The sequence below is a fragment of the Colias philodice genome, chromosome 21, assembly GCF_061535455.1.
Source record: "Colias philodice isolate Cphi_HAF_F1 chromosome 21, ilColPhil1 Martin Lab GWU primary, whole genome shotgun sequence".
Taxonomy (NCBI): Eukaryota; Metazoa; Arthropoda; class Insecta; order Lepidoptera; family Pieridae; genus Colias; species Colias philodice.
In genome coordinates this window covers 8,281,822-8,307,311 of record NC_143106.1, presented here as the reverse complement: position 1 = coordinate 8,307,311, position 25,490 = coordinate 8,281,822, and the positions used below count along the sequence as shown (strand labels likewise).

Below are 25,490 nucleotides of genomic sequence, written 5' to 3'. Positions count from 1 at the left end.
CTGTCGGCTGTCACTTTTCAATTAATCAAAAGTCAAAACTCGAAACGAGAGTCGAGAACCCGCCATCTCTCTTTTGCTTTGACATTTCGTTCAAGCAAACGTTTATTTCACGGCAATACACGTTTCGTGTCATAAGACTTAAAGTAAGTGGTATAAATAGAAAATAAATGTGAATTAATGAAATCTACTAATCCAAATACACGTAAATAAGTATAAAAATGTAATAAGTGTTAAAATTTCCAAGATATGTTTGGATTAAAAGTGCGGAGTGTAACATAACCTATGTGTTAAACACCCGTAAGGGTATTTTAACGCGGTGTAGTGTAATTCGAGCATTTTATTACTTTCAGAATGCGTTACGTGGCCGCGTATTTGTTAGCCGTTTTGGGCGGTAAGGCGTCACCAGCTGCTGCTGACATCGAAAAGATCCTCAGCTCAGTCGGTATTGAAGCTGATGGCGAGAAACTAAAGAAGGTTATCGCCGAGCTCAATGGCAAGACCATCGATGACTTGATCGCCGAAGGTACGCACGTGTTCTTTTATTTTGGTAACTTCGACTTATAAAATGCTGACCACGCTTATTTGTTACCGACACGTGGTTAAGGCTATATTTACCTTATAAAATTAGTCATTTTATAGTTACTAGCTGACAGCTGTATAGTTTAGGTACAGGTGCAGTTAGAACTTTCGTTTCTATCGCATCTTTGTTTACCAATATCTAAAAGACATCACATTTGTACACAATAGTGTGTCCTGTCATCTGCAGATAATAACTTATACAGTTCTCCTCAGAACATATTCTCTAAAATGTGAATTTGCATGTTTAAAATATATATTCCATAAAAAAAGCTGTTGATGTGATATTTAAAACAGGTACAATCTGCCTACTTAGGTGTATTTAATCATAGCATTGAGGATATTTTTTATATTTTGACTTCTCAAAACATGAAATACCTATACTTAGGTCTCTTTGTTAGTATTTCACCTTCCCATTAATGTAACTTTATTAATAACATGATGATACAAATCAAACACCATCTTTCGTCTGAACGACATTGCTGTTCCACACCATACTGAAGCACCAAACTGCTCGCTATCCCCACCTACATGTATATCCCACTATAACAATACAAACATTCAGGACACGAGAAGCTCCTACTGCTTAATAAATAAAACGATTGGAATGTACATGGAGGATACGCTTTTATATTTTGACTTCCCAAAACATGAAATTGTGCTACATTTCACCTTCTAGTGAATGAAATAATAGTTTGAATAACATGAAATACTTTTAACATGATGATACAAATCAAACACCATCTTTCGTCTGAACGACATTGCTGTTCCACACCATACTGATGCACCAAACTGCTCGCTATCCCCACCTACATGTGTATCCCATTATAGCAGTACATATATTCAGGTCGCGAGAAGCTCTCGTCAATGCCAGCTGGTGGTGCGGCTCCGGCTGCCGCTGCTGCTGCCGCGCCTGCTGCTGCCGCTGAGGAGAAGAAGGGTAAGGGATATGCTTTAATATTATTGTTTCTTCGTTTGTGATAGTTCTTATGCTGTAGGGATTTAGCTAACACATTTCACAATACTTGTTTATATTATAACTAGCTGCTCCACGCGGTTTCACCCCCGTGGCTCCACTCTTGTTGGTCGTAGAGTGATGATATATAGCCTATAACCTTCCTTGATAAATGGGCTATCTAACAGCGAAAGAATTTTTCAAATCGGACCAGTAGTTCCCGAGATTAGCGCCAAACAAACAAACAAACTCTCCAGCTTTATAATATTAGTATAGATTTATGAGTTTGCAATAATGCTATTGAAGTATAGAGATTCCCTCGTGTGATTTGAGGCAATGAATAAGGAAAATGATTTGATGTTTCATTTTCAATTTGCAGTCATGTGTTTATATTGGAAACGAATTAACGCTACAAAGTAGTAGTTTAGTATCCCCGTCAAGGGGGGACGCCCTTGCGCATGTCGCTACCAGGGTGAACCTTCAGTTAACCCACATGTCTGCGTTAAATTGTTGAAGCCCTTTTGGCTAACATTGAGAGACACCACAAAAAAAAGTATTTTTAGTGGATATTCAGAGTTAAATATTGAATTAAATAAATAATAATGATGAAATGTACCTCTTTATTTAGCATAATATTAAAAAATGTGTTTAGTCTAAATTATTTTCAAAAAACGGTCAATAGTGTAAATGTTTGAAATTCTAATTTATATGATGAATAACTTTATCACCATCTTTCGACTGAGAAACAGTGCTGTTACCAACTTATAAACTGATTATATTGTCATACAATTCTAATGACTAAATCTTATTCTTATAAGTACTAATATGTAATTAATTTATACTTGCAGAAGACAAGAAGGAAGCCAAAAAGGAAGAGTCTGAATCTGAGGATGAAGACATGGGCTTTGGTCTCTTCGATTAAACACATAGCTGTGGTAAGGATTTATTGTTTTTGACGTGACGTCTTATAATTCGACTAGCGACCCGCCCCGGCTTCGCACGGGTGCAATGCTGATACTAAATACACTACAGAAAAACTGTGAACGTTGTATATAAAAACATAGCGACCCGCTCCGGCTTCGCACGGGTATAAAATAGATAGCCGGGCGGCCGGCCGGTACCGCCGCAAACGCTACGTCCCGCAATTTTTAAATCTGTAATATCTTCGAAAATATTCACTTAAATCATACGGTGTAAAGGGCCATATAGATCTATATTAAATGAACAATGTATTCAAGGTATTTAATTTGTTAAGGATTAATGCTGTATTCGTTAAAATCGCATCGAAAATTTGCCATTATTTGTCGTAAAAAGTAAATGACAAAAAAAAGTTATTGTGGGTTATCCATAAGAGATAGACATATACCATCACGGACTTTTCTGTAGATCTTTTCAATGTGTATAATACTTAGTACATTATTTTGATAAAACTCGTAGGGTTTAGCCTGCGTTTGCAATGTAAGCGGAGAAAATGTAATTTTTTACGACATCACATTAGAAATCTCAAAAATAACAGTACTTCTCCACTATTTAATGGATGTTATTATACATATAAACCTTCCTCTTGAATCACTCTATCTATTAAAAAAAACCGCATCAAAATCCGTTGCGTAGTTTCAAAGATTTAAGCGTACAAAGGGACATAGGGACATAGGGACAGGGAAAGCGACTTTGTTTTATACTATGTAGTGATAGAGCCGGCTGCACGCACGAAAAAACATGACTCATGCGGCGTTACCTCGCACTGAGGCGTTCCATGTAAGGCTTGAAGTGCAAGCGAGAGCGCGGAACGAGCGACAAAGAAGCACAATCGGCCGTTGTCACGTTCAACTATCGTCAGTAAACTGACTTTACAGACAACCAATTTTTTATAGGGCATATATTCATATATAGTAATTGTTAGCAACTCCTCAATGTGGATTCAACTTAGGTCTTAGATATTTACCATGAAAACAGCATTAGTATTGTCAATCAAATTAAAAATATGGTTGTCGAAATAAATGAAATTGTGCACAATGCTATTGAAATACTGCACTTTATTTTTGGCAATCATTTATTCAGTGTTTCATAGTTATCATTCTGCTATGAATTTATATAAAATAGTGATCTTTTCTAGTAAAGGGTGCTAATATGAATGGACCCTTATTAGTAATGGTCTTCAAATTAACAATGTCATCATTATTGCAAATATGTAACCTTATATTAGTAGCTAAGGAATATTATTTTTGAATATGATATTGTAGTTTTATCAAATGCTTCATAATTTATTAATACCAAATGTATTAAATTTCTTCTATTTTTTTCTTTTGTTACAGTTGGCGCGGAGTACGCGGTTTTTATTCCAATTTTTGGTATAAGTGTAACGTGACAGCGAGTGTGTTTCTATGAAATATAGCTTGCTATAAACAATTGTTGTTTTTATTTATTATCCTGTTATTTATGTATGTACGTTTGACTAGAGGTCAGAAATGATGAATTGAATAGATTTGATTGGATATTATCTCCATACAACACTCAGAAATTTTGATCATAATTTTTTTTTAATATTAAATATCAACTTCTTTCACACGTTTTCTTTTTTTGATGATGAGTATGAAAATTAACAATTACTATGAAGAAAGAGGCACAATATAATATAACAGTATCCTTATTCAGTTTAAAATTATTTTTTAAATTGTTAAATAGAGGAGGAAGGAATAGTCAACAACCTAACGGCTAACCTCTGAATAGGACTTTACAAATGAATAAATGCTTAGTTGTTCACACCAAAGAAAAAATAAGTAAAAATGTACATATATCAATAACTTGTGCTCTACAGATACCTAGCATCTGTTCTTATCCATAAGGAACACCTACCTACTTGATGATTGACAGCAATAGTTTTTTATATACCCCATTTACAAAAGCGTAACATAGCAATTATATGGAGTTCCTCCATAGATACTGCTTTCCGAATCAGTGGTAATTGTTAAAATATGTATTGACGATTCGAAACTGGTTCTAAAAGAAGTCTAATTGAATAAATAAATGTTTCGATTTTAAGTAATTCTATAATCTATTGAATCATAAGTTTTCAATTATTTTACAAAACGAACTCAAAAAATTACTCCAAATATCTATCAATTTAATTTTTTTTTTCTAAACCGTTCTGAAGCAGCTGGGCAATTTTTTTATTTTGAAGTACATATCAATAAGGTCATAGAATCTACCAACATCTATTTTTCATACCCCAAAATGATGTAAAGTACCTAGAAAGTTTGTGAGCTTGTGTATCAATACAAAGTCCTTTGAGAATTTTAAATATAAAAAAAGTTTTGAAATTAGTTGGTACTAGACCATGTACCAACATCACAATATCCATGAGCAGTGGCAAACAAAGGCACTACCTTATTTAGAAACAGGTTATTAGCTGTTATTATTACATTATAGTGTAATATAAATTTTATGGAATTTTCTCATTGACTGTAGGGTAAATAAAAGCAGGCAATTAACAAATAGTTAATACTTTTATTAAATTCTTAAACACAATTAAAAAAGCTACTTGTACACTGTAAAAATATAACAATTTAAAAAAATATATGTTTTTATAGTGTTAAATAGATATTCTCTTCAAATAAAACATTGGAATAATCTCTTCAAATTAAAGAATGGAATCTTCTTACAATCTTAATTCTTTAACAACATACCATTGTCAGATACAAAGTTGGAACCAGTTATGCCTTTAGCTTTGTCGCTGGCTAAAAACAAAGCAAGATCGGCAATTTCTTCTGGCTCGGATATTCTATCCAAAGCAGTTTTCTTCTGAAAATCATCCCATGTAATAGGAGTTTTTGTATTCTCCAAAATATCTGTCCGCACTGGCCCAGGGCTAATTGTATTAACTCTCACTTTGTGTGGAGCTAATTCTAATGCCACATCTTGAGCAAAATGGTTAACAGCAGCCTTTGAAACACAATACATCATTAAAACTGGTGCCGCTGATGCTCTCTGTCCACCGATTGCAGAAATGTTTATAATATTCCCCTTTGTTTCAATTAAATGAGGTGCCGCCAACTTTGTTAAATGAACAACTGCTTTGAAGTTCACTTTCATAACTTCTTCATACGATTTCAACAAATCACCATAGAGGACACTAGCCAGTACCGAGGTTGCAGCATTGTTTACTAAAATATCAATTTTGCCGTATTTCTTCTTAGTCTCGTCAATAATTCTTACAATGTCTTCATCGTTTCCCAGTTCTGCTTTGATTACAAGAGGGTCTTTGCATCTGGCTGCCACAGCGCTTAGTTTACTTTCGTTTCTTCCAACCATAACTACGTGGGCTCCTTCATTGCTGAATTTTTCAGCAATTGCTGCTCCGATTCCAGAACTTGCACCCGTTACAATAGCAACTTTGTTATTTAGACTCATTTTATCTCTGTAATTTAGAAATGAATTGAAAACGAAACACTAACTCATGCACTTACAATGAATGAATAACTGCCAAACTGATTTAGAGTTGCATCTAAACAATGTTAAAGTTTAAAAGTAATAAGTTAATGATTTCAAATGAATTTATTTAAATTGTTGATAATGACACTGATGAGCGATGTTATGGGTTTGACGCATTTGGTGCACTTCTCAACTTGTACACCATGCTCAAATGGTGAACTTAGCAACTGGTGCACTTCTCAAATGGTACACTTCGCAACTGGTGCACTTCTCAATTGGTGCACTTCGCAAAATGTGCACTTTTTATGATGAGTGGAGATTTGGAAAAATTGTTTAAAAATGAAAGAATCTTTAGTTTTGCGTAGGTTATTTTTAAAAAAAAATATTATCAACCTTTTAAGTAGGTACACTCTTACTTAAACAATTTTCGATGATCATATAAAAATTCACACGAAAGTTTAAAAAAAAAATTGTTTTTATTACTTTCGGGTGACTTTTATATGATCATTGAAAATTATTTGAGTAAGATTGTACCTACCTACTTAAAAGGTTGATAATATTTTTAAAGAAAATAAGCTACGCAAAACAAAAGATTCTTTCATTTTTAAACAATTTTTCCAAATCTCCACTCATCATAAAAAGTGCACATTTTGCGAAGTGCACCAATTGAGAAGTGCACCAGTTGCGAAGTGTACCATTTGAGAAGTGCACCAGTTGCTAAGTTCACCATTTGAGCATGGTGTACAAGTTGAGAAGTGCACCAAATGCGTCAAACCCGATGTTATCTCTTCGTTTTCGTTGACCGCGATAAAGCGTCTTATTTACGGTCCATCTTGACGTACGTCCCGCCAAGGTCATACACGATGCACGACGCAAAACGACAGTGAATAGCGTTGACGTACGTCAATAATTATTATTATTATCTTGCTGGATGTGCACGACCAACTTTTCATCCAGCAAGCACCCCCACCACCGCGAACGTCGTGCAGATGGACAGTGAATAGCGCGGACGTACAGCAGATTAGTGTTGCCAACAGAAATTAATGTAAATACTTGGAAGCGTGGCCTATTGATATGATTTTTTTGTGATAACTTAGTGAGTACATGAGCAAGCAAAAAACGGTTATTTTTGATTTTTATGTACACAGGAAATCCCAATTATCATTACTTTTGGATCAACCTTGTACACATGGACAGTTTATATTCAGAAGTTATTATTTTAAAAGAACTCCAAGGCGAATTGTTGAATAACACAGATTTTATGCAAAAGTCCACTGCAGAAAAATGGCAATTTATTTAAAAAAAATTCTTGACGAATTTGTTTGTTTAAAAAAATGATTAGCTATATACTCTCTGTTCCCGCCACTTCAGCATTTATTGAAAGAGTCTTTTCGGTCATGAATGTGAAGTGGCGAGAAGAGAGAAACCGAGCTTCATTAAAAATTAATTAAAAATGAGCTCTCGAAATATATAAATTTAGATTTGGAATGTTTGGATTCATATAATTCATTTAAAAATAATGAAAAATTTTAGGTACTGCTAAAAGTACAAAAAAATACATTTTTAAAAATATTTATTTACTCTCCTTTAAAATCAGATATACTCTATTTCTTCAAATAAAAGTTGGCAACCCTAGCCATACTTGATGTGCGCACGATCGTCAGTAGGATACATCCAGCACCGCGGCCTTGAGCCGACGTACGTCGGGGATTGACCGTGAATAAGACGCTTCAGTAGGATACATCCAGCACCGCGGCCTTGAGCCGACGTACGTCGGGGATGGACCGTGAATAAGACGCTTAAGATGGTATTCGACAATCGGCGCCAGCGCAGAAATTGCTTTTATTTTCTTTGTCCGCTTTGATTATTATGATACAAATTATTTGTTTATTGCTTAGGTTTATTGCAAGAAGCCTTAGATCATTAAAGCAAAAAGCTTATATCTAATACACTGGAGATTTCAGTATGAACATTAACTTGTAACAAGAAAATATGACCTTGAATGACGCCCGTATGTTTTTTATCCCTTTCACACCTAACTTGGCAAGTGGGTGTGAAAGAGATAAAACTACTTCATTATGGTACCTAATTATTGACGTATAATTTCACTATCATGCATGCATGTTAATACTCTGTGGCAAGTAGTAACAAGACAGTATTTTGGTCTTTACATTCCAGTCCAGTAACCCGATGATAGCGCTGGACTGGTTACCGGAATGGACCGGACTTGCGATATCGTCTACAGTCTACACTCTTGACTCTACAATTTTACACGATTCCAGTCATTTAAAAACTTTTCAAGCGTCTACTGTGACAATGAGTTGTACACGTTATTGATGTTATTATAAAATGTGTTACTTACAATAAGTTATGGATGAGGTTGATATGTAGCTAAAAAAATTTAGTTAATACATTGGATCAGCGAAAGAGATAAAAACAGTAGAGGTAATGCTTTTACAACAACTATGATGGCAGAAGATTCTACTACATATTATTATAGATTAGCCATGAGAAAACGAACTGCTGTCATCAGTTTCTTTTTCATCCTTAACACTTTCTTCGCAATCCTATAATCGGGAAAAACCAAGGAGCTCATGTTTCCTCTACAATTATTTTTCTGATAACATTGGATTGGCCGTTTACATGATTCCAGTAGGGCTGGAATGGCCGTGCTGGATTCAAAAGTTAACCGTCAAAAGAAAAAATTTATATAAATAAACAATCCAATATAGTATCCAGCTGTTACTATATTAGATTGTTTATTTATATAAACTTTTTCCTCTTAGTTAACTTAAATATAAACTAAAATAATTACTAAATAAAACAAACGACGGTCTTATCGCTGAATAGCGATTTTTCCAGACAACCAGACGTACGAAGGAAATTGTTCAATGGATTGAGTGCATTCCAGTCACGGTTTACATTATTCCAATAGTAAACTAGGGCCAGATTCGATCTGGTCTGGGATGCTGGACTGGAATAATGTACTGGCACAGGTACTGGCATTAAACAAACAAGCCGGCACGCACACATTCACACCAGTCAGACCACAATAATTACAGCCGCTCGCCGCGCCATTACCATTATTGTGCCATTATGTACCAATATTATTTGCTCTGAGGCCATTACTACCAATTGCGCCCGCGTGATGTTATTCAAAATAATAAGTAACTAGCAATAAATTAATCATTCTTTAAATATAAGCGAATACTTTATTTAGCACCAAATATACCTATAATTAGGTATACTTACACCAATACAGTATTATCTATGCTTACACCTAAAATAGATATTATTTTTCTTATCTAAAACCGTGCACATTTGAAATAATTTATTATTGTTCCGTTACATAACAATTTTATTATATATTATCTCATAGCGATAAAACATTAACAAACACAGGTAAAAATCCGATAAAAATATGCACTTTATACTCCTACTATCGTAATCATTGCGAACATTGATTATACTTTGAACATCATACCATTATCAGACACAAAGTTAGCACCAGTAATTCCTTTCGCCTTGTCGCTCGCTAAAAACAAGGTAAGATCGGCAATTTCTTCTGGTTCAGAAACTCGATCCAAAAGAGTCTGTTTCTGCAAAGCTTCCCACGTGAAAGGGCTATTAGTATTCTCCAAAATATCAGTTCTTACCGGCCCAGGGCTTATGGTATTGACTCTCACCTTATACGGAGATAATTCTATCGCAACGTCTTGGCCAAAATGATTGAGAGCAGCTTTCGAAATACCGTACATCATAATACCCGGGGATGCTTTCTGGCCAGCGATACTAGATATATTAATAATATTCCCTTTTGTTTCAATCAAATGTGGTGTCGCTAGCTTCGTCAAATGAACTACTGCTCGGAAATTTACTTTCATAACTTCTTCGTATGATTTTAACAAGTCCCCTGTGAGGACACTGCCAGGAAACGATGATCCTGCGTTGTTAACTAAGATATCTATTTTGCCGTATTTGTTTACTGTCTCTTTGACTATTCTTACAATATCTTCATCGTTTCCCAGTTCTGCTTTGATAACAAGAGGGTCTTTGCATCGGGCTGCCACAGCGCTTAGTTTACTTTCGTTTCTTCCAACCATAACTACGTGGGCTCCTTCATTGCTGAATTTTTCAGCAATTGCTGCTCCGATTCCAGAACTTGAACCAGTAACAATAGCCACTTTGTTTTTAAGACTCATTTTCGTGACAAACGTTGACGTGAATGCACTGTAGGTAAGCGAATGATAAGAAGTTGAAATTTTTTATCAGTAGGTACATTATCGTTTTGCATACATTAGCGTACAAATAAAAGCATTTAATTACCTATAGATTCTTTTCTCGACATTACTTTTGGTTAAGTAAAACGAGATCATCATATTTTTATATCATGATGACGAGACACATAAATTAGGTAATTTATAAAATAGCTGTCCCAACGTTGTGCAAACGTTGTTCTGCATTTCTCATATATGTAGGTGTATGAAAAATATTTGTTGTCGGATTCTCAGATCTAGTCGATATGAACATACAAAAAAAAAATTCATGAGATGGTCCTTTCGGAGGAGTCTACAAACACCGCGACACGGAAATTTTTATATATAAGTTAACTTACGTTACACTTTTATTAATAAATCACGACGCAAGGAAATAACCATTTCGAACTCATGCTGCATACAGATTACAGAAAGTAAATAAAAGGGCTTTTTGTCAAGTGACGGAAATTGGGATCCATTTGGACTATACCTTCCAATGGATTGTTGCAAGCAAGGATTAATGTATTAAAGATGAGATGACTTCATAAAGATTAACAACATTATATTATTGAGTTTGGCTCTTAGTGTATGGACAACTTTATATGTAGGTTAAAGGAAGTTGTGTCCTTCAGACATATTTTTATATATAAATGTGTTCAAACATTGATAAGCACACAAACAGAATATTTACCACATTTTCGATAATTTGCTTGCAACAAATTTTAGTATCTAACTTTTGAGTATTGTTTAAGTGTAGGTCATCAATATACCTAACACTGGAGAAACAAGGTTTAAATATATTACTTATTTTAAAACCGCCACTATAGGTACTACGAACGTAATTAGATTATTTAGTATATTAATTATTTACTTATACCATATTATAATTAATTTTAAACACAATACACTGCACTATCTATGAAATTGAATTATCTAAAGTTTTGTATAGTTAGGTACTTAAATATTATTTTTTCAACAATTCTCCATTATCAGCTACAAATACAGAACCAGTGATTCCTATAGCTTTATCGCTGACTAAAAACAACGCAAGTTCTGCAATCTCAACTGCTTCAGATACTCTATTTAGTGCAGTCTGTTTTGGCACGTCCTCCCAGCTTATAGGAGCATTTGTATTTTCCAAAATATCAGTTCGGACCGGTCCAGGGCTTATAACGTTGACTCTTACTTTGTAGGGAGCTAATTCCTTAGCCACGTCTTTAGAAAAATGGTCTAATGCAGCCTTCGAAGCTGAATACATCATTAAAATAGGTACTGGCGATGGTTGCTGAGCGTTTATGCTTGAAATGTTGACTATGGATCCTTTAGTTTTTATCAATTCAGTCGCCGCTAGTTGCGTCAAGTGTACGATGGCACGGAAGTTTATTTTCATCACTTCATCATACGATTTCAAAAGATCTCCGTGTAAAATACTGCCCATTACATTTGTTCCAGCGTTATTGACTAAAATGTCTATTTTATCGAATCTCTTTAGCGTTTCTTTTACGATTCTCACTGTGTCGTCTTCGTTGCCGAGTTCTGCTTTGATTATTAAGGGTTCTTTGCATTTTGCGGCTACAGCAGCGAGTTTCTTTTCGTTTCGTCCAACCATAACAACTTGTGCACCTTTATTGCTGAACTTTTCAGCTATAGCAGCTCCTATGCCAGAACTGGCTCCAGTAACTATAGCAACTTTGTTTATTAAACTCATTTTCCTGCGAGCGTTTACAACAATTACCAAAGTTGAACTGAATTAAGCACAATTGGTATTTGTATGTATGAATTAATACATGTTTCTTCCTTTATGGTTTTGTCAGAAATATAATTGGTCGGCATGCTGCCTACATGAATTGAGTTCAATTGCGGTCAATATTTTCCTATTTCTATCGGTGGTATGTTTCAAAATAATTTTATTTAGGCTTAGAGGAGGTAATGTAATACGTATACTGTGCAACTCAGTGAACGCATTTTTATATATTATCGTTTTAATAAGGTTTGACAAAGTAACTAAGTAATTTAAAAGTAGTCTAGCTGTTTTTAGATGTTTTTCGATATATCTATAGGAATATAATATTATAATCAACAAATGAATATAATCCGTCCAATTGTACCCTAACTATAAATGAGTTTTAATTTCAAGAACGTCGCAATATATTAATAAGTATTGCGACGTTCTATATATGACTATCATCCATTTTTATTTGAAGCAATGAAGATTGACCTGATGCGTAATACATATTTATTAATGCAAGTCTCAAATTATACGTTTGCAGAATATTTACAAGTTCAATAACTAAGCAGTATTTTTAAGAATTTATAATTTGTACGAGTTTTTGGTGGGCTGGAATTTATAATTTTTACATTTCCGACAAAACAGTAAATATTATTATCGTATTAAATATGTGTAAGCATTAATTATATATATTAATACCTATGAATTAGGTGAGGGGCTTGTATAGTGGTGATTTTACGATCTGATAATATTGTACGCCTGCTGCAAAATTATAGCTAGCTGGTGTAACGCATAACATACATTTTGCTCATATTTTTTTGTACGTTTCTTCATGTTATTGTTTAATCTGTATTCTATATAACTAATATCATATAGCTAAAGAATTTGCTTGTCTGTTATTTGGTTGAACGCGCTAATCTTAGGAACCACGCGTCCGATTTGAAAAATTATTTCACCGAGATAGTCAATTTATCGAGGAAGGCAGGCTATAGGTAGTGTTAGCTACTAGATATTATTCTATTACTAGTATTCTGTGCCTATAGGCACAGACTAATAATAATATACTACGTCTATAGGTATATCATCACACTCAGACTAATAGGAGCGGAGGAATGCGATTAAAACCGCGGGACACAGGTAGTAAATAATAAATCATTCAAATTTTGTACTCATTTAATTCCCATACATTTATATTTTATACACAGTATTTTATCACAGACAGTTTCCTTAATCAATATCAAGTTTTTTGAAAGAGCCTTCTAGACCGCCGAATATATCTGAAATTGTTTTCGGTTTTCCAGGCCTTAGTGACTCTACTACTCGTTTCTTATTTTCATTTTCGAAGTAAGATGCGTTGGCTCGAAGTTTTGATATCAGCTCATCTGCAAGAAACAGAGAAAAGTCAATAACGTACAAATTTTTCCTCTATCTATAGGTATTTAAAAATTAATCTGCTTTTTTATGAGCTTGGCTTAAACGATATAAAAATGTACAGATAGCCAAATTATTTTATATACTTAATTCGTTTATATTATAATTATGCATACTGATATTTTTCAGTAGATTATTAACTTACAAAAAATAATTCGTTCAATTGTATATGGTTTGGTTAACACTTTTTCTCAGTTTTTAATCCCTCGAGTTATACAGGGTGTCCCAAAAAGTAGTGATATACTGAAGCTGGGAGGTAGAGGACTTAGAGGGCTATCCGAATCACCCCCATGTGTGTTATGCGATTTTTCGTATTTTCGGAGTTATTACATTTTATTAAATTTTTCATCTATCGCCGAGTACGATGAGATTTTTATTTATGGTGACGTGAATTATTGCGCTAGATGCTTGATTTTTTTTGTATGCTAAGCTGAAAGATAGGTCAATTCAGTATGGTAACATTTACTATCGTTAGATCTTCGAATGGAATAAAAAAAAGAATTAAATGCCAAGAAAGATAAAATTACCCAGTATGTTCATAGCTTCAAGGGCCCATAAAAAAATAAAATCACATAAAAAAGGTTTTCCATTTGGCTTTTAAAAACTTGCTCTATCGATCAGGTAGCTACCCTAAAAATTTCATTTTATTATTCTGAAGGCTTCAATCGAAAAATTGAAATCTAAAAGTGGTAAGTGCAAAATTTTTATTAACATGATGATCATTAAAACCAATAAATAGGTGTTTAATTACCAGAATTTTTTTAAAATAGCCCTGCTGTTGCTCAATGCAAGTGGGACATCGCCGTAAAAAGTTGTCTTTTAAATGTCTGAATGCTCTTTTATCATTTTTAATGGTTTCTTCTGCTACTATGAATTTCCGGGTTATTTCGTCCAAATTGTGGCATTCTCTCAAGTAGCCGAGGTCTTTTTAGTATCCCCATTGAAACAAATCAAGGGGGCTTAGGTCGAGGGACCGTGGAGGCCAGGCTTTAAAGCAGGCGTCACCGGCGCATGCGCAGGCTGCAACGACCTATCCATCTTTCAGGATATTTTTGCCCTTTAGCCTGGCCTCCACGGTCTCCGGACATAAACGCTATTGAATTTTTTCCGTGGGGATACTACAAAGACGAGAGACTGCCACAATTTGGACAAAATAACCCGGAAATTCATAGTAGCAGAAGAAACCATTAAAAATGATAAAAGAGCATTCAGACATTTAAAAGACAACTTTTTACGGTGATGTCGCACTTGCATTGTGCAACAGCGGGGCTATTTCAAAAAAAAATCTGGTAATTAAACACCTATTTATTGGTTTTAATGATCATCATGTTAATAAAAATTTTGCACTTACCACATTTAGATTTCAATTTTTCGATTGAAGCCTTCAGAATAATAAAATGAAATTTTTAGTGTAGCTACCTGATCGATAGAGCAAGTTTTTAAAAGCCAAATGGAAAGCCTTTTTTATGTGATTTTATTTTTTTATGGGCCCTTGAAGCTATGAACATACTGGGTAATTTTATCTTTCTTGGCATTTAATTCTTTTTTTATTCCATTCGAAGATCTAACGATAGTAAATGTTACCATACTGAATTGGCCTATCTTTCAGCTTAGCACACAAAAAAAATCAAGCATCTAGCGCAATAATTCACGTCACCATAAATAAAAATCTCATCGTACTCGGCGATAGATGAAAAATTGAATAAAATGTAATAACTCCGAAAATACGAAAAATCGCATAACACACATGGGGGTGATTCGGATAGCCCTCTAAGTCCTCTACCTCCCAGCTTCAGTATATCACTACTTTTTGGGACACCCTGTATATTATTAACCAACGGTGTTTATGATCTAACAGTGGCATGTATATACTAAATTCTTATCAGGAAGACTCATGATGATGATGATAATTATTAATTAACAAACCAAACTTTTTGAAGTGAAAACTTCTTTAGCGGCGTTAAGCACTTTTTCTGTAATGGGTATAAAATCTTAAACTCGCGTCAGGACACGTGACCTGATCGAAAAAGCGTAAGACGGATACCATTCCAAAATATCAAACATGCTCAACGTTAATAATCAAGTTTTCACTTCTGCTGGCACTCCCGGAGTGCAACCCGTCTTTTTTTTAGTCAATAATGCTTACACACCTCTACATTCCAACGACGACTTATAACTGCCACCAAAATCCTTAGGCAGCGCTTCAATAGGGAAATGCTTCTTAACACTCTCAGAACCAACAGTATGGATGCCGAGGATGTCCATCATCTCCTTCTTTAAGAACGGCTTCATCATCATCACCACTCTGTCGATGAAGGATGGTGCGTTGATGAATTGAAGACCCATTAGTTTGACTAGCATTGCTTCCTGGAAATTGTTTTGTTAGAATAAGTAAAGGAAAGGAAACGATTTTTGAAATATTTGCGTTCATGTACAATTTATCTCTACACTTCATTACATAGTATTTTTATACAAAGTCGCTTTCTCTGTCCCAATGTTCTTAATATGTCCCAATATCTTTAAAACTACGCAACGGACTTTGATACGGTTTTTTATAGATAGTGAATCAAGAGGAAGGTTTTAGTATATATTATATGTATTTATTAGGTTTATTAGGTTTAGTTTATTAGGTTTTAGTCAAAGCGGGCGAAGCCGCAGACGGAAAGCTAGTAAGTTTATATACATATTTGAATGGGCTAATCTCTGGAACTACTTGACCGATTTTATACCGATTACCGACCGATTTCACCGTTTGATATATTATGTAGGTAAGTGAACCTTGAGTGCTATAAGCTATGTATTATTTACCACGGGTGAAGCCGGGGCAGACTGACATAATATAATATTTATGTATTCTATATATTATACGTAGTATATAAATAGTTAAATACATATTTTATGTATATTAATTATTAATATAACCATCCATACAATTACATTTTCGTGATCACCAGTCCATGAAGAAGTCGTAAAGTTTATATATATAACTATGTTTATATATATATTTTTTATTATTTATATGTAAACTTATACATATAGTTAGTTAACTAATTAAAATAATAAATATTTACAAAAAGATAAAATTTAAAATATTACACCAGAAACGTATTAATATTTATTATGTATTTATTTAGTTTAGAACTTTAGATATCATGAAGACTACATAGGTATATGATTAATAAATGATTATTATGTTTTTTCGGTAACGTTTAATTAATCTTTTGCAGTAAAGGTCAGAAGAGATCGAGAATGAAGATAATAATATTTTAGGCATCACGTCCGCATTATTGTGTGATGTGTGTGCAATGAGCCAATGAATGATAATATATAACTAGCGGTCCGCCCCGGCTTCGCCCGTGGTACCTACACGTTTAAGTTTTTTTCATAAGAACCATCCTCGTACTCCAAGGAATAGATTCCGCAGCGCACGCGATGACAGAATTTTTACTAAGGAATTTTTTACACCTTGGGTTACATTATTGCATTTTTGGTAAGGATCTCTAATTTTTTTGATAATGCAATATAGCCTATGTTGCTCAGTGAAGATGCAGCTTTCTAATGGTGAAAGAATTTTTGAAATCGGTCCAGTAGTTTATGCGTGAAAACCATACATACATACATAATTATAAACCTTTCCTCTTTATAATATTAGTATAGATAATCAGTATTTAATGATAGGTAAATAATATTGCAATGCGATGATTGTAAACACATGGAAAAGAGAAGACCATTTTGTAAAAAAAAATCTACTGAATATTCGCATACCTAACAAAAGTATATATCAAATTATTCTATAATCATCATATCTTTAATGTATCCGACTCCTTTCGGCTCTATTTTGACCCGCTTTAAACGGACAGATTTAATTCAAACTTTGTATGTACACTTATCAAGGATCTGTGACGGTACAATTACTTCGTGACTTTAACCGTGTTTCTTTAAGGGCTGATTTTTCAATCCTTGGTTAAAACTTATTCGTCGAATAATGTATAAAACTACCATTTTAAAAACGTATTCTAATTGCCCGTATTTGACAGTTTACGTGACATTTTAATATTATCGTGTAATACTTTATTGGACGGATAAGTTTTATCCAAGCATTGAAAAATCGGCCCTAAGTTAAAACAATTATTTATATATAACCTAACCTGTAAATAGTACAAAAACTGCTGCAGATTGACCAAGTCAATTCTAGTGACATGCCCTAGGGTCATTCCTTCGAAGTCAATCACAAAGGTGATGCCGGGCCACGTTCCTTCCTCGTATTGATAGAAATCCAGTACCATGAGGCATGCTCTGAAAAGAGTTTTTTTTATGATTAGGTACCTATTTTTATATCTGTACAAATAGCACGTTAGAAATTTCTACAGCTTATAGCTATGTAATACTGGTATATGTAGGTATGTACACATCCTTTATATGATAATATGTCCGTACATTCCTATTTTTACCTTTTTATTTTGAAGTCAAACTTCATCAGGCGCGTTAAGAGTAAAATTTCAAGGTCGCGTCATGGAAATACCGTCACGTGGTGGAGTAAGGCGACGATTTTGGTATTTTTGAATCTTGTCAAAGAAGATTCACTTCTGACACGTGTGCTCGGCACACATGCTCTTTTTTGGATTACTAGGATAGGATTTATTAGCCTATTTTATTAGGCACATAATACAGAAGAAGGCATATAATTGAAGGCAGGAATAATGTAAGGGACGAGGAAGACTAGGAAAAGCTTTCGTTGCTAATCCGTGTTCGCGCAAATCTACACTAATATTATAAAGAGGAAAACTTTGTTTGTTTGATTGTAATGAATAGGCTCATAAACTACTGGACCGATTTTAAAAATTCTTTCACCATTCGAAAGCTACATTATCCACGAGTACCTAATATAGGCTATATATCATCATGCTAAGACCCACAGGAGCGGAGTAATGCGGGTGAAACCGCGCGGCACAGCTAGTATATCATAAGTTAAAATTTGACCTTTTGGTTTTTTTCTGGCCGGGCTCGAAAAAGAACAAGGTCGGTTGAGTCTTTAAAATCAACAAAAAGGTCCAAACAGTCAGGCACAGTCTCCTAAACTGTGCCTCAAATCAATAAATAGAGCGTTTCGCTCACACAATGACCCGCCCGTGTTGACGGGCGGCGCTTGAAACCCACTGCAGGGGGCTTCCCGCCCCGAACAGTGTTCCCCACGCAGCCTCCTTGCGGAGGCTGCGTGTGCGAAGATCCCAGTCGTCGCCTTTTGGTTTAAATGGCTTCCACCCTTAGACTTCCACCTGACATGTTTTGCATTTAAATATAGATTCGACAAATCTGCATTGTAATGCAAAAAACAGGTTGTATCTAGGTATTAAATATAATGTATAATCATGGTACGTGGATAGAAAACTCTAAAATACGAAAAGACGATTGATTATTAATACTGTACCATTCTGATTTAGACATGTAGATTATCAAAGGTATGATTTGAAGGATAAAGTATACTAACTTTTCTTCCGCGGCTTCGCCCGCGTTTCCAAAGAAAAACCAGCATAGTTCCCGTTCCCATGGGATTTCCGGGATAAAATCTATCCAATGTGTTAATCCAAGTTGCCGTCTATGTGTGTGCTAAATTACATTGTAATCGGTTCAGTACTATTTGCGTGAAAGAGTAACAAACATACATACACATAGGTACACATCATCCATCCTCACAAAATTTCGCATTTATAATATTATAGTAGGAGTAGGATAGGATAGGATACTAAAACTGAAATTATTGTACCTAGTTTTAAGGTAAACTTACTTGATAGTCTCAGAAAAAACAAATACTTTGGGGTCTGTGTTTAGGAAGTGTGTGTAGAATATAGCATAACCCTCTTTCGTTCTGGTGGGTAGAAGTGTGAGTAATCTGAAACATAACACATACTTAATAAATAATAATTTAAATAGAAATGTTAGTTTGTAATATAGTTTGATTAATTGCCGATTTTTCAATCGTTGGTTAAAATTTATCCGTCCAATAAAGACAACAAAACACGAACATTTTAAAATGTCACCTGTATACTGTCAAATACGGACAAATCTATACTAATATTATAAAGAGGAAAGGTTTGTTTGTATGTATGTATGTATGAATGTATGGTTTTCACGCATAAACTACTGGAGCGATTTTGATGAAATTTGGCACAGATAACCTTTAGACCCTGAGAAAGAACATAGGCTACCTTTTATTGCGAAATATGTACCACGGGCGAAGCCGGAGCGGACTGCTAGTATAATTTATATTTTTTAAATGGTAGTTTAATACGTTATTCGACGAATAAGTATTAACCAAGGATTGAAAAATCAGCCCTAAAAAAATTAAAGATTGATTAAACAATTAAACAATTAAACAATTTATTTATTGTTCAGCATGGCGGTGTGGTCACAATCATTTGGAACTTCCCTTTTAAGTCATATAGACCTGTAGTAGGGAAGTTCCCTCTTCCTTACTGAAATATAGCTACATGCTAACAATACAACACAAAGATTATTTAATTTATATGGTACTAAGTAATAATAAATATATAAATATATTATATAAGTAATAAGTAAATAAATACAATAAATAAAAACAGAATATTTTATATTAAGATATACAATATACATACATATATATAAATAAAATAGAATAATTTATATAAACAAAATCATGTTAATTTTATTATTATTATGTTTCTCTGTTCCATAATACTCGGGTACCACCAGAAGGACGGTACCCGGATCTTTGGAAGGCTTACGTGGGGACAGGGGTCCAACACGCAGAGGCCCTTTCGAGAATTTTAATGTGTTGTGGGACACCAGCCGCAGCCTGCCCATGACTGCACTATAGAGATACAGCCCTAGGCAGTCCGCGGCCGATGTAGGACTATTGCAAGATAAGGGAATAAAATAAACTGGGCTATGGAATGGGATGTTAATGGACCGGAATTAAGGACTATGGAAGACTATGGCACCTGCCTTTCTACTAAGATATAGCAAAAAATTGTTGGCAGGTGGTGACTCGCCCTCTCACTGTATGGGCCCCCGAAATAAGTCGCTGCAATAGTGCGACAAGGGGGCAACATATTGTGAGCAGCTAAGGGTGGAGAGGCGTCCCTGGACTTTAAACTACGATCACGCGCTCCCTGAGGGTCCAGCATCACGTGCCCACTCGCCACTTACGCTTCGCATCCACCCTTCGAGCTAAAAGCTCTCGCGACTCCACTCTGGCCGGCCGGTTAAGGCAAGCCAGAGGTGGGGGTCCTGTCCTCGTCAGGCTTCACTCCGACCGGCCGGTGAAGGCGAGCCGGAGATGAAGACAGGGGCCTCCCCCGGGAGCACTCGGTTCCCGCGGGGTCGCTACTCCCCGACACCCCGCCACAAGGTGTCCTGCGGGTTGACTGATTGCACGGGTGGAATATCTATTGTCACGTAGACAATAGATATTCCAACCGTGGGCGATGGGGTCGTCACATCCCTACGCCCTTATTATTATTATTATTTTTTTTTTTCAATAGCAAATCTCCCGCATCATCATAAGTGATGGTTTTGAGCCATTTATGCACTGTTTTTTTACAGTCTGCAAAGGACATTGAGTATATATTTAGAGTTCTTTTCATTTTGTTATATAATTTAATTGATTGCGAATAAAATTGTCTGGAGGCAAATAGTGTTTTATTATTTATTTGTGGTAGAACGGAGAATGGTATTCTTTTTTTTAGAATGTTTGGGTCGACTTTTATGTTTTTATGAGTTTTAAGTATACATTGCTGAATATATAGTTTTCTTACCGTAAGGACATTTGCTTCTTTATATAGGGTATCGGTTCTATATCTCTTTTTCTTAAATAGCGCAATTTTAATAATAGATGATTACATGATGATTACATGCATGTAGAATGTAGATTGTGGAAGTACCAACTTCCACCAGCAAAATACCTAACTATAGTTTCGTATAATGAATATTTTTGCGTATGTATGTAATTATACGGCTAAACTGATTTCTATGATACTTGCCCTATTGCAAAATTAGAGCCTGGTAACGTTAGGCAATTAGACAATTATATTTTATTAAGGAAATAAAAGGCTTTTTATTTATTTATTTATTTAACGTTAGGCAAACGTAAAAAAATTATAATGATAAATATCTGTATAAAAGTATACTTACAAATTGTTCAAAGTCCGTTCAACGCCAGCGTCGAACTTGCGATCCTTAAAGTATTGTATAAATAGCGTCTTCAATGTTAGGTTTAGATCTAGTACTTGCTTCGTAACACCTGTACTTCTGTTGCAAGAGTGGTAAGCCAGGATGAGGTCCATGTCTGTAATGGTATTTAGTTTTTAAATGACTGCGAATGAAAAGTTTTTGTGATTTTTGTATGATTGCGTGTGAAAGGGTTTTCGTTATATATTACATGTATATAACATGTATATAACACTAGCTGCAACCGCGGTTTCACCCCCATGACTCCGCTTCTGTTGGTCTTAGCGTAATGATATAAAGCCTATAGCCTTCCTCGATAAATGGGCTATCTAACACAGAAAGAATTTTTCAAATCGGACCAGTAGTTCCTGAGATTAGCGCGTTCAAACAAACAAACAAACTCTTCAGCTTCATAATATTAGTATAAGTAGACATAATGTGCATTATAAAATATGATGATAGTACTGTTTCCATGGTTTAATAATTATTGTGTCGTTTAACCCATTGAGCCCCGAACGGCCCGATCGGTCCACGACACAATAGATTTTCTATTGTGTCTGTGATTCCGGGGCCTGAGTTATTAAATTCGTTAAAATTATATCATCTCAATCAAACTAGAGGAGGAAAGCCGAAAAGTTGGATTATCTGTACCTTCATAATGTATAAACTAAACAACTTCCTACTAAATCGATTATGACAATTCTTTCACCAGCAGAAAGCTATATTTTATATCAGATATTAATATTTACTTATATCTGAGTACCAATGTTTCAAACAAAGCGGAGTCGGAGCGAGAAGTTAGTTACTCAATGGATCGTTGACACAATAGTAGTCATTCCTAAAAATTGCAAATGCTTCAATCAAAACAAATTACACACAGATGGTCAGCATAATTGTTCTATAATAAGACATATTACAACACGCTCGTTTGTCCATTTGAATACACGTGGACTACAAAGATGGATAAAATTACTACTAGGTAGGTACCTTCTTACTAAGTCCACAAATAATAATTATGTTATACTAGAGGTCCGCCCCGGCTTCGCAGTTCGCCCGTGGTACATATTTCGCAATAAAAGGTGGCCTATGTCCTTTCTCGGGTATCAAAATATCTCCATACCAAATTTCATGCAAATTGGTTCAGTAGTTTAGGCGTGATTGAGTAACAGACAGACAGACAGAGTTACTTTCGCATTTATAATATTAGTATGGATTAACTGTGCTACTACTTACTAATTCCACAAATAACTACATTGTAAGATGCAATTCGCGTGCGAAAGTTATCGTAAAGAGTAACTACTAAACTAGTACATTTTTGTGTTTCAGGTTTTAAGAAAAATTACCCTACAACAGTTTTCCAGAATATTTTACTTATTTGTATGGCTTAAGTACTGAAGTCGGAGCAGATCGCTTATTGATAGGTATAGTGATGGCACCTAAATAAATACATAAAATCATTGGCTTGATATAAATTTTCAGTTTCATTATTTGCCATTCATAATTTAAAATTGTTATTTTGTCGTTACAAAGGCATGTTAATTTTTATTTCTTTGTTTGTGTCTCCAATAAGGAAATAACTCTTTAATTTATTACCTACACGTGTTTTGAATTCTCCGCTTTTCCTGTTTTGAAATTATAATGATGCATTTAAGATTTTAATGGAATTTAAGATCACTTTGTTTAAAATTAAATAATAATAGTAAATAATAAAATTATACTATCTGTGATAATCTTAGATGATAATAATTAATACTTGAGAGGAGAAAATACTATAAATACTAATATTATAAAGCTGATGAGTTTGTTTGTTTGTTTGAAAATGCTAGTCTCAGGAACTGGTCCGATTGAAAAATTCTTTCGGTGTTAGATAGCCCATTTATCGAGGAAGGCTATATTATAGGCCTTCTTCGTCTATTCTTAATCATAATGTACAACTTGCCTCTACTGTTAAAAATCTTTCTACCATTTCTACTCCTGATTTTCCCCCGTTTATTTTCAAGAAAAGTTCTGTAGATGAAGTTAAGAAGACAATCCTGTCCATATCATCGAATGCCATTGGTACTGACCATATCAGTCGTAATATGATCATTCCTATCCTTGATATCATTATTCCCGTCATAACACATATCCTTAATTTTTCAGTCACCTCCGGTTCTTTTCCTAGTTCCTGGAAGGACGCTCATGTCATTCCCATGCCCAAAAAATCTAATCCTTTGAGTTTACCTGATTTTCGTCCTATCTCCATCTTACCATTCCTTTCTAAAGTACTCGAGCGTCTTATCCACTCCCAGCTTACCAGTTTCCTTAACACTAATAACATCCTTAGTCCTTATCAGTCAGGCTTTCGTCCCGGTCATAGTACGACGACAGCCCTGGTTAAAGTTACCGATGACATTCGTCATGGTATGGACAACAAGCAACTTACTGTTCTAACTCTCTTAGATTTTAGCAATGCTTTTAACACGGTAAATCACAATATCCTTCTGAGTTTGCTACGACTTCTTAACTTTTCATCGACAGTTCTTAACTGGTTTCAAAGTTACCTGGGCGACCGGCGGCAGCGTATCCTGATGGATGACAAACATTCATCTTGGTGTGCAGTACCCGCCGGTGTGCCACAGGGTGGCGTCTTGTCACCTCTCCTATTTGCCATATTTATTAACAATCTCACATCTCAATTAACTTCTCCCTACCATATGTTTGCCGACGATTTACAGATCTACACGCAATCAACCCCTGATAACCTACCTAACGCAGTTCATTCCATCAACAACGAACTAACCAACATAGTAACATGGTGTGATCAATTTGGCCTAAAAATCAATCCGTCGAAAAGCCAGGTCATCGTTATCGGTAGTCCTTACCAAATATCGGAGGTTGATTGGGGTATACTGCCTTCTGTACAGATTCGGGGAGAAATCATACCTTATAGCGAGCACGTCAAAAATTTAGGTGTCTACCTGGATCAGACACTATCTTGGTCGCATCACATTCAGGAACTGAGTCGGAAATTTTATGCTGCTTCCAGTTCATTGCGGCGTCTTCGTAATTTCTTACCCATATCGACCAAAGTTATGCTAGCACAGTCCCTTCTCCTTCCTATTATTGACTACGCTGATGCTTGCTTTCCTGATTTATCAGTCGAGCAGATAGAAAAACTTGAGCGCCTCCAGAACTATGGTATCCGGTTTGTATTTGGTCTTCGCAAATACGACCATGTCTCTTCCTTCCGCAAGAAGCTCAAGTGGCTCCCAGTCCGCTTTCGCCGGAATGTGCATTACTTGCAGTTACTTTATCGTGTCCTTTTTGACCCTAAGACTCCTTCATACCTTAAAAATAAATTTGACTTCCTACACTGTGAAAGCTACTCCCTTCGTTCAGTGGATAGGCTTGTCCTGTGCACACCTTTCCATCGCACGCGCTTTTATGGTGATTCTTTTATTATTACGGCCATTAATCTATGGAATTCCTTACCTATACCCATAAGGCAAGCTCAAACTCTATCTAAATTTAAGAGCCTCATACGTGACCACTTTTTAAATCTTGCGTTTGAATCGATATAGTATTTTGTATTTGTAGTATATTTTATAGTATATTATGTTTATATTTTTATGATGTATTTATATACTATTATATTTATTTTATTTATAGCATTATATTATTATATGTATTGTATATCTTTTGGTATGGTATATTTTATCTTATTTTAGTGTGTATATTATGACTGTATTTTTAGTAACATCTATTTATGTTTAACTTTTTACCTACCTCCGCTGTAGTAATATTGTTTTTCACACAATCTGTTGGTTGCCTGGAAGAGATTACTTGTTAGTAATAAGGCCGCCCTCTGTGTTGTTTGTACTAGTTTAAGTCCTATTGTACCCACTTTTGTTATGTTGGCAGCACA

At 35.0% G+C, this 25,490-nt stretch overlaps 2 protein-coding genes and 1 non-coding gene across 4 annotated transcripts in view; 2 read left to right on the top strand and 1 right to left on the bottom strand.

Annotated features, from left to right (window-relative positions):
- Positions 1-3,940, top strand: RpLP2 (ribosomal protein LP2). The gene is made up of 5 exons (XM_089708897.1): positions 1-143; positions 351-523; positions 1,424-1,516; positions 2,380-2,466; positions 3,847-3,940. Exons 2-4 carry the CDS (start codon positions 352-354, stop codon positions 2,451-2,453), a joined length of 339 nt encoding a protein of 112 aa, XP_089565023.1. The 5' UTR covers positions 1-143; position 351; the 3' UTR covers positions 2,454-2,466; positions 3,847-3,940.
- On the top strand, positions 2,235-2,312 carry LOC149479086 (small nucleolar RNA Me28S-Am982). Its single transcript, XR_016317393.1, has one exon. It is a non-coding gene; the product is annotated as a small nucleolar RNA Me28S-Am982 (small nucleolar RNA).
- A 9,162-nt stretch (positions 3,941-13,102) lies between the features above and the next one.
- Positions 13,103-25,490, bottom strand: part of LOC149479084 (alpha-tocopherol transfer protein-like) — a 35,346-nt gene continuing 22,958 nt past the window's right edge. For both annotated transcript variants that reach the window (XM_089708875.1, XM_089708874.1), the window contains exons 3-7: positions 21,548-21,701; positions 19,164-19,268; positions 17,527-17,674; positions 15,529-15,745; positions 13,103-13,329 (exon numbers count right to left, since the gene is read on the bottom strand). In XM_089708875.1, the coding sequence (XP_089565001.1) occupies positions 13,175-13,329; positions 15,529-15,745; positions 17,527-17,674; positions 19,164-19,268; positions 21,548-21,701 (779 nt within the window). In that variant the 3' untranslated portion in view covers positions 13,103-13,174. The remainder of the gene's footprint in view (positions 13,330-15,528; positions 15,746-17,526; positions 17,675-19,163; positions 19,269-21,547; positions 21,702-25,490) is intronic.

What these genes read in the sequence shown, in the direction of transcription:
- RpLP2 (XM_089708897.1), top strand. Translation starts at nt 352, where the DNA reads ATGCGTTACGTGGCCGCGTATTTGTTAGCCGTTTTGGGCGGTAAGGCG. An exon ending in CGATGACTTGATCGCCGAAG is followed by an intron (nt 524 to 1,423) that starts GTACGCACGTGT and finishes ACATATATTCAG; the next exon opens with GTCGCGAGAAGCTCTCGTCA. An exon ending in TGCCGCTGAGGAGAAGAAGG is followed by an intron (nt 1,517 to 2,379) that starts GTAAGGGATATG and finishes TTATACTTGCAG; the next exon opens with AAGACAAGAAGGAAGCCAAA.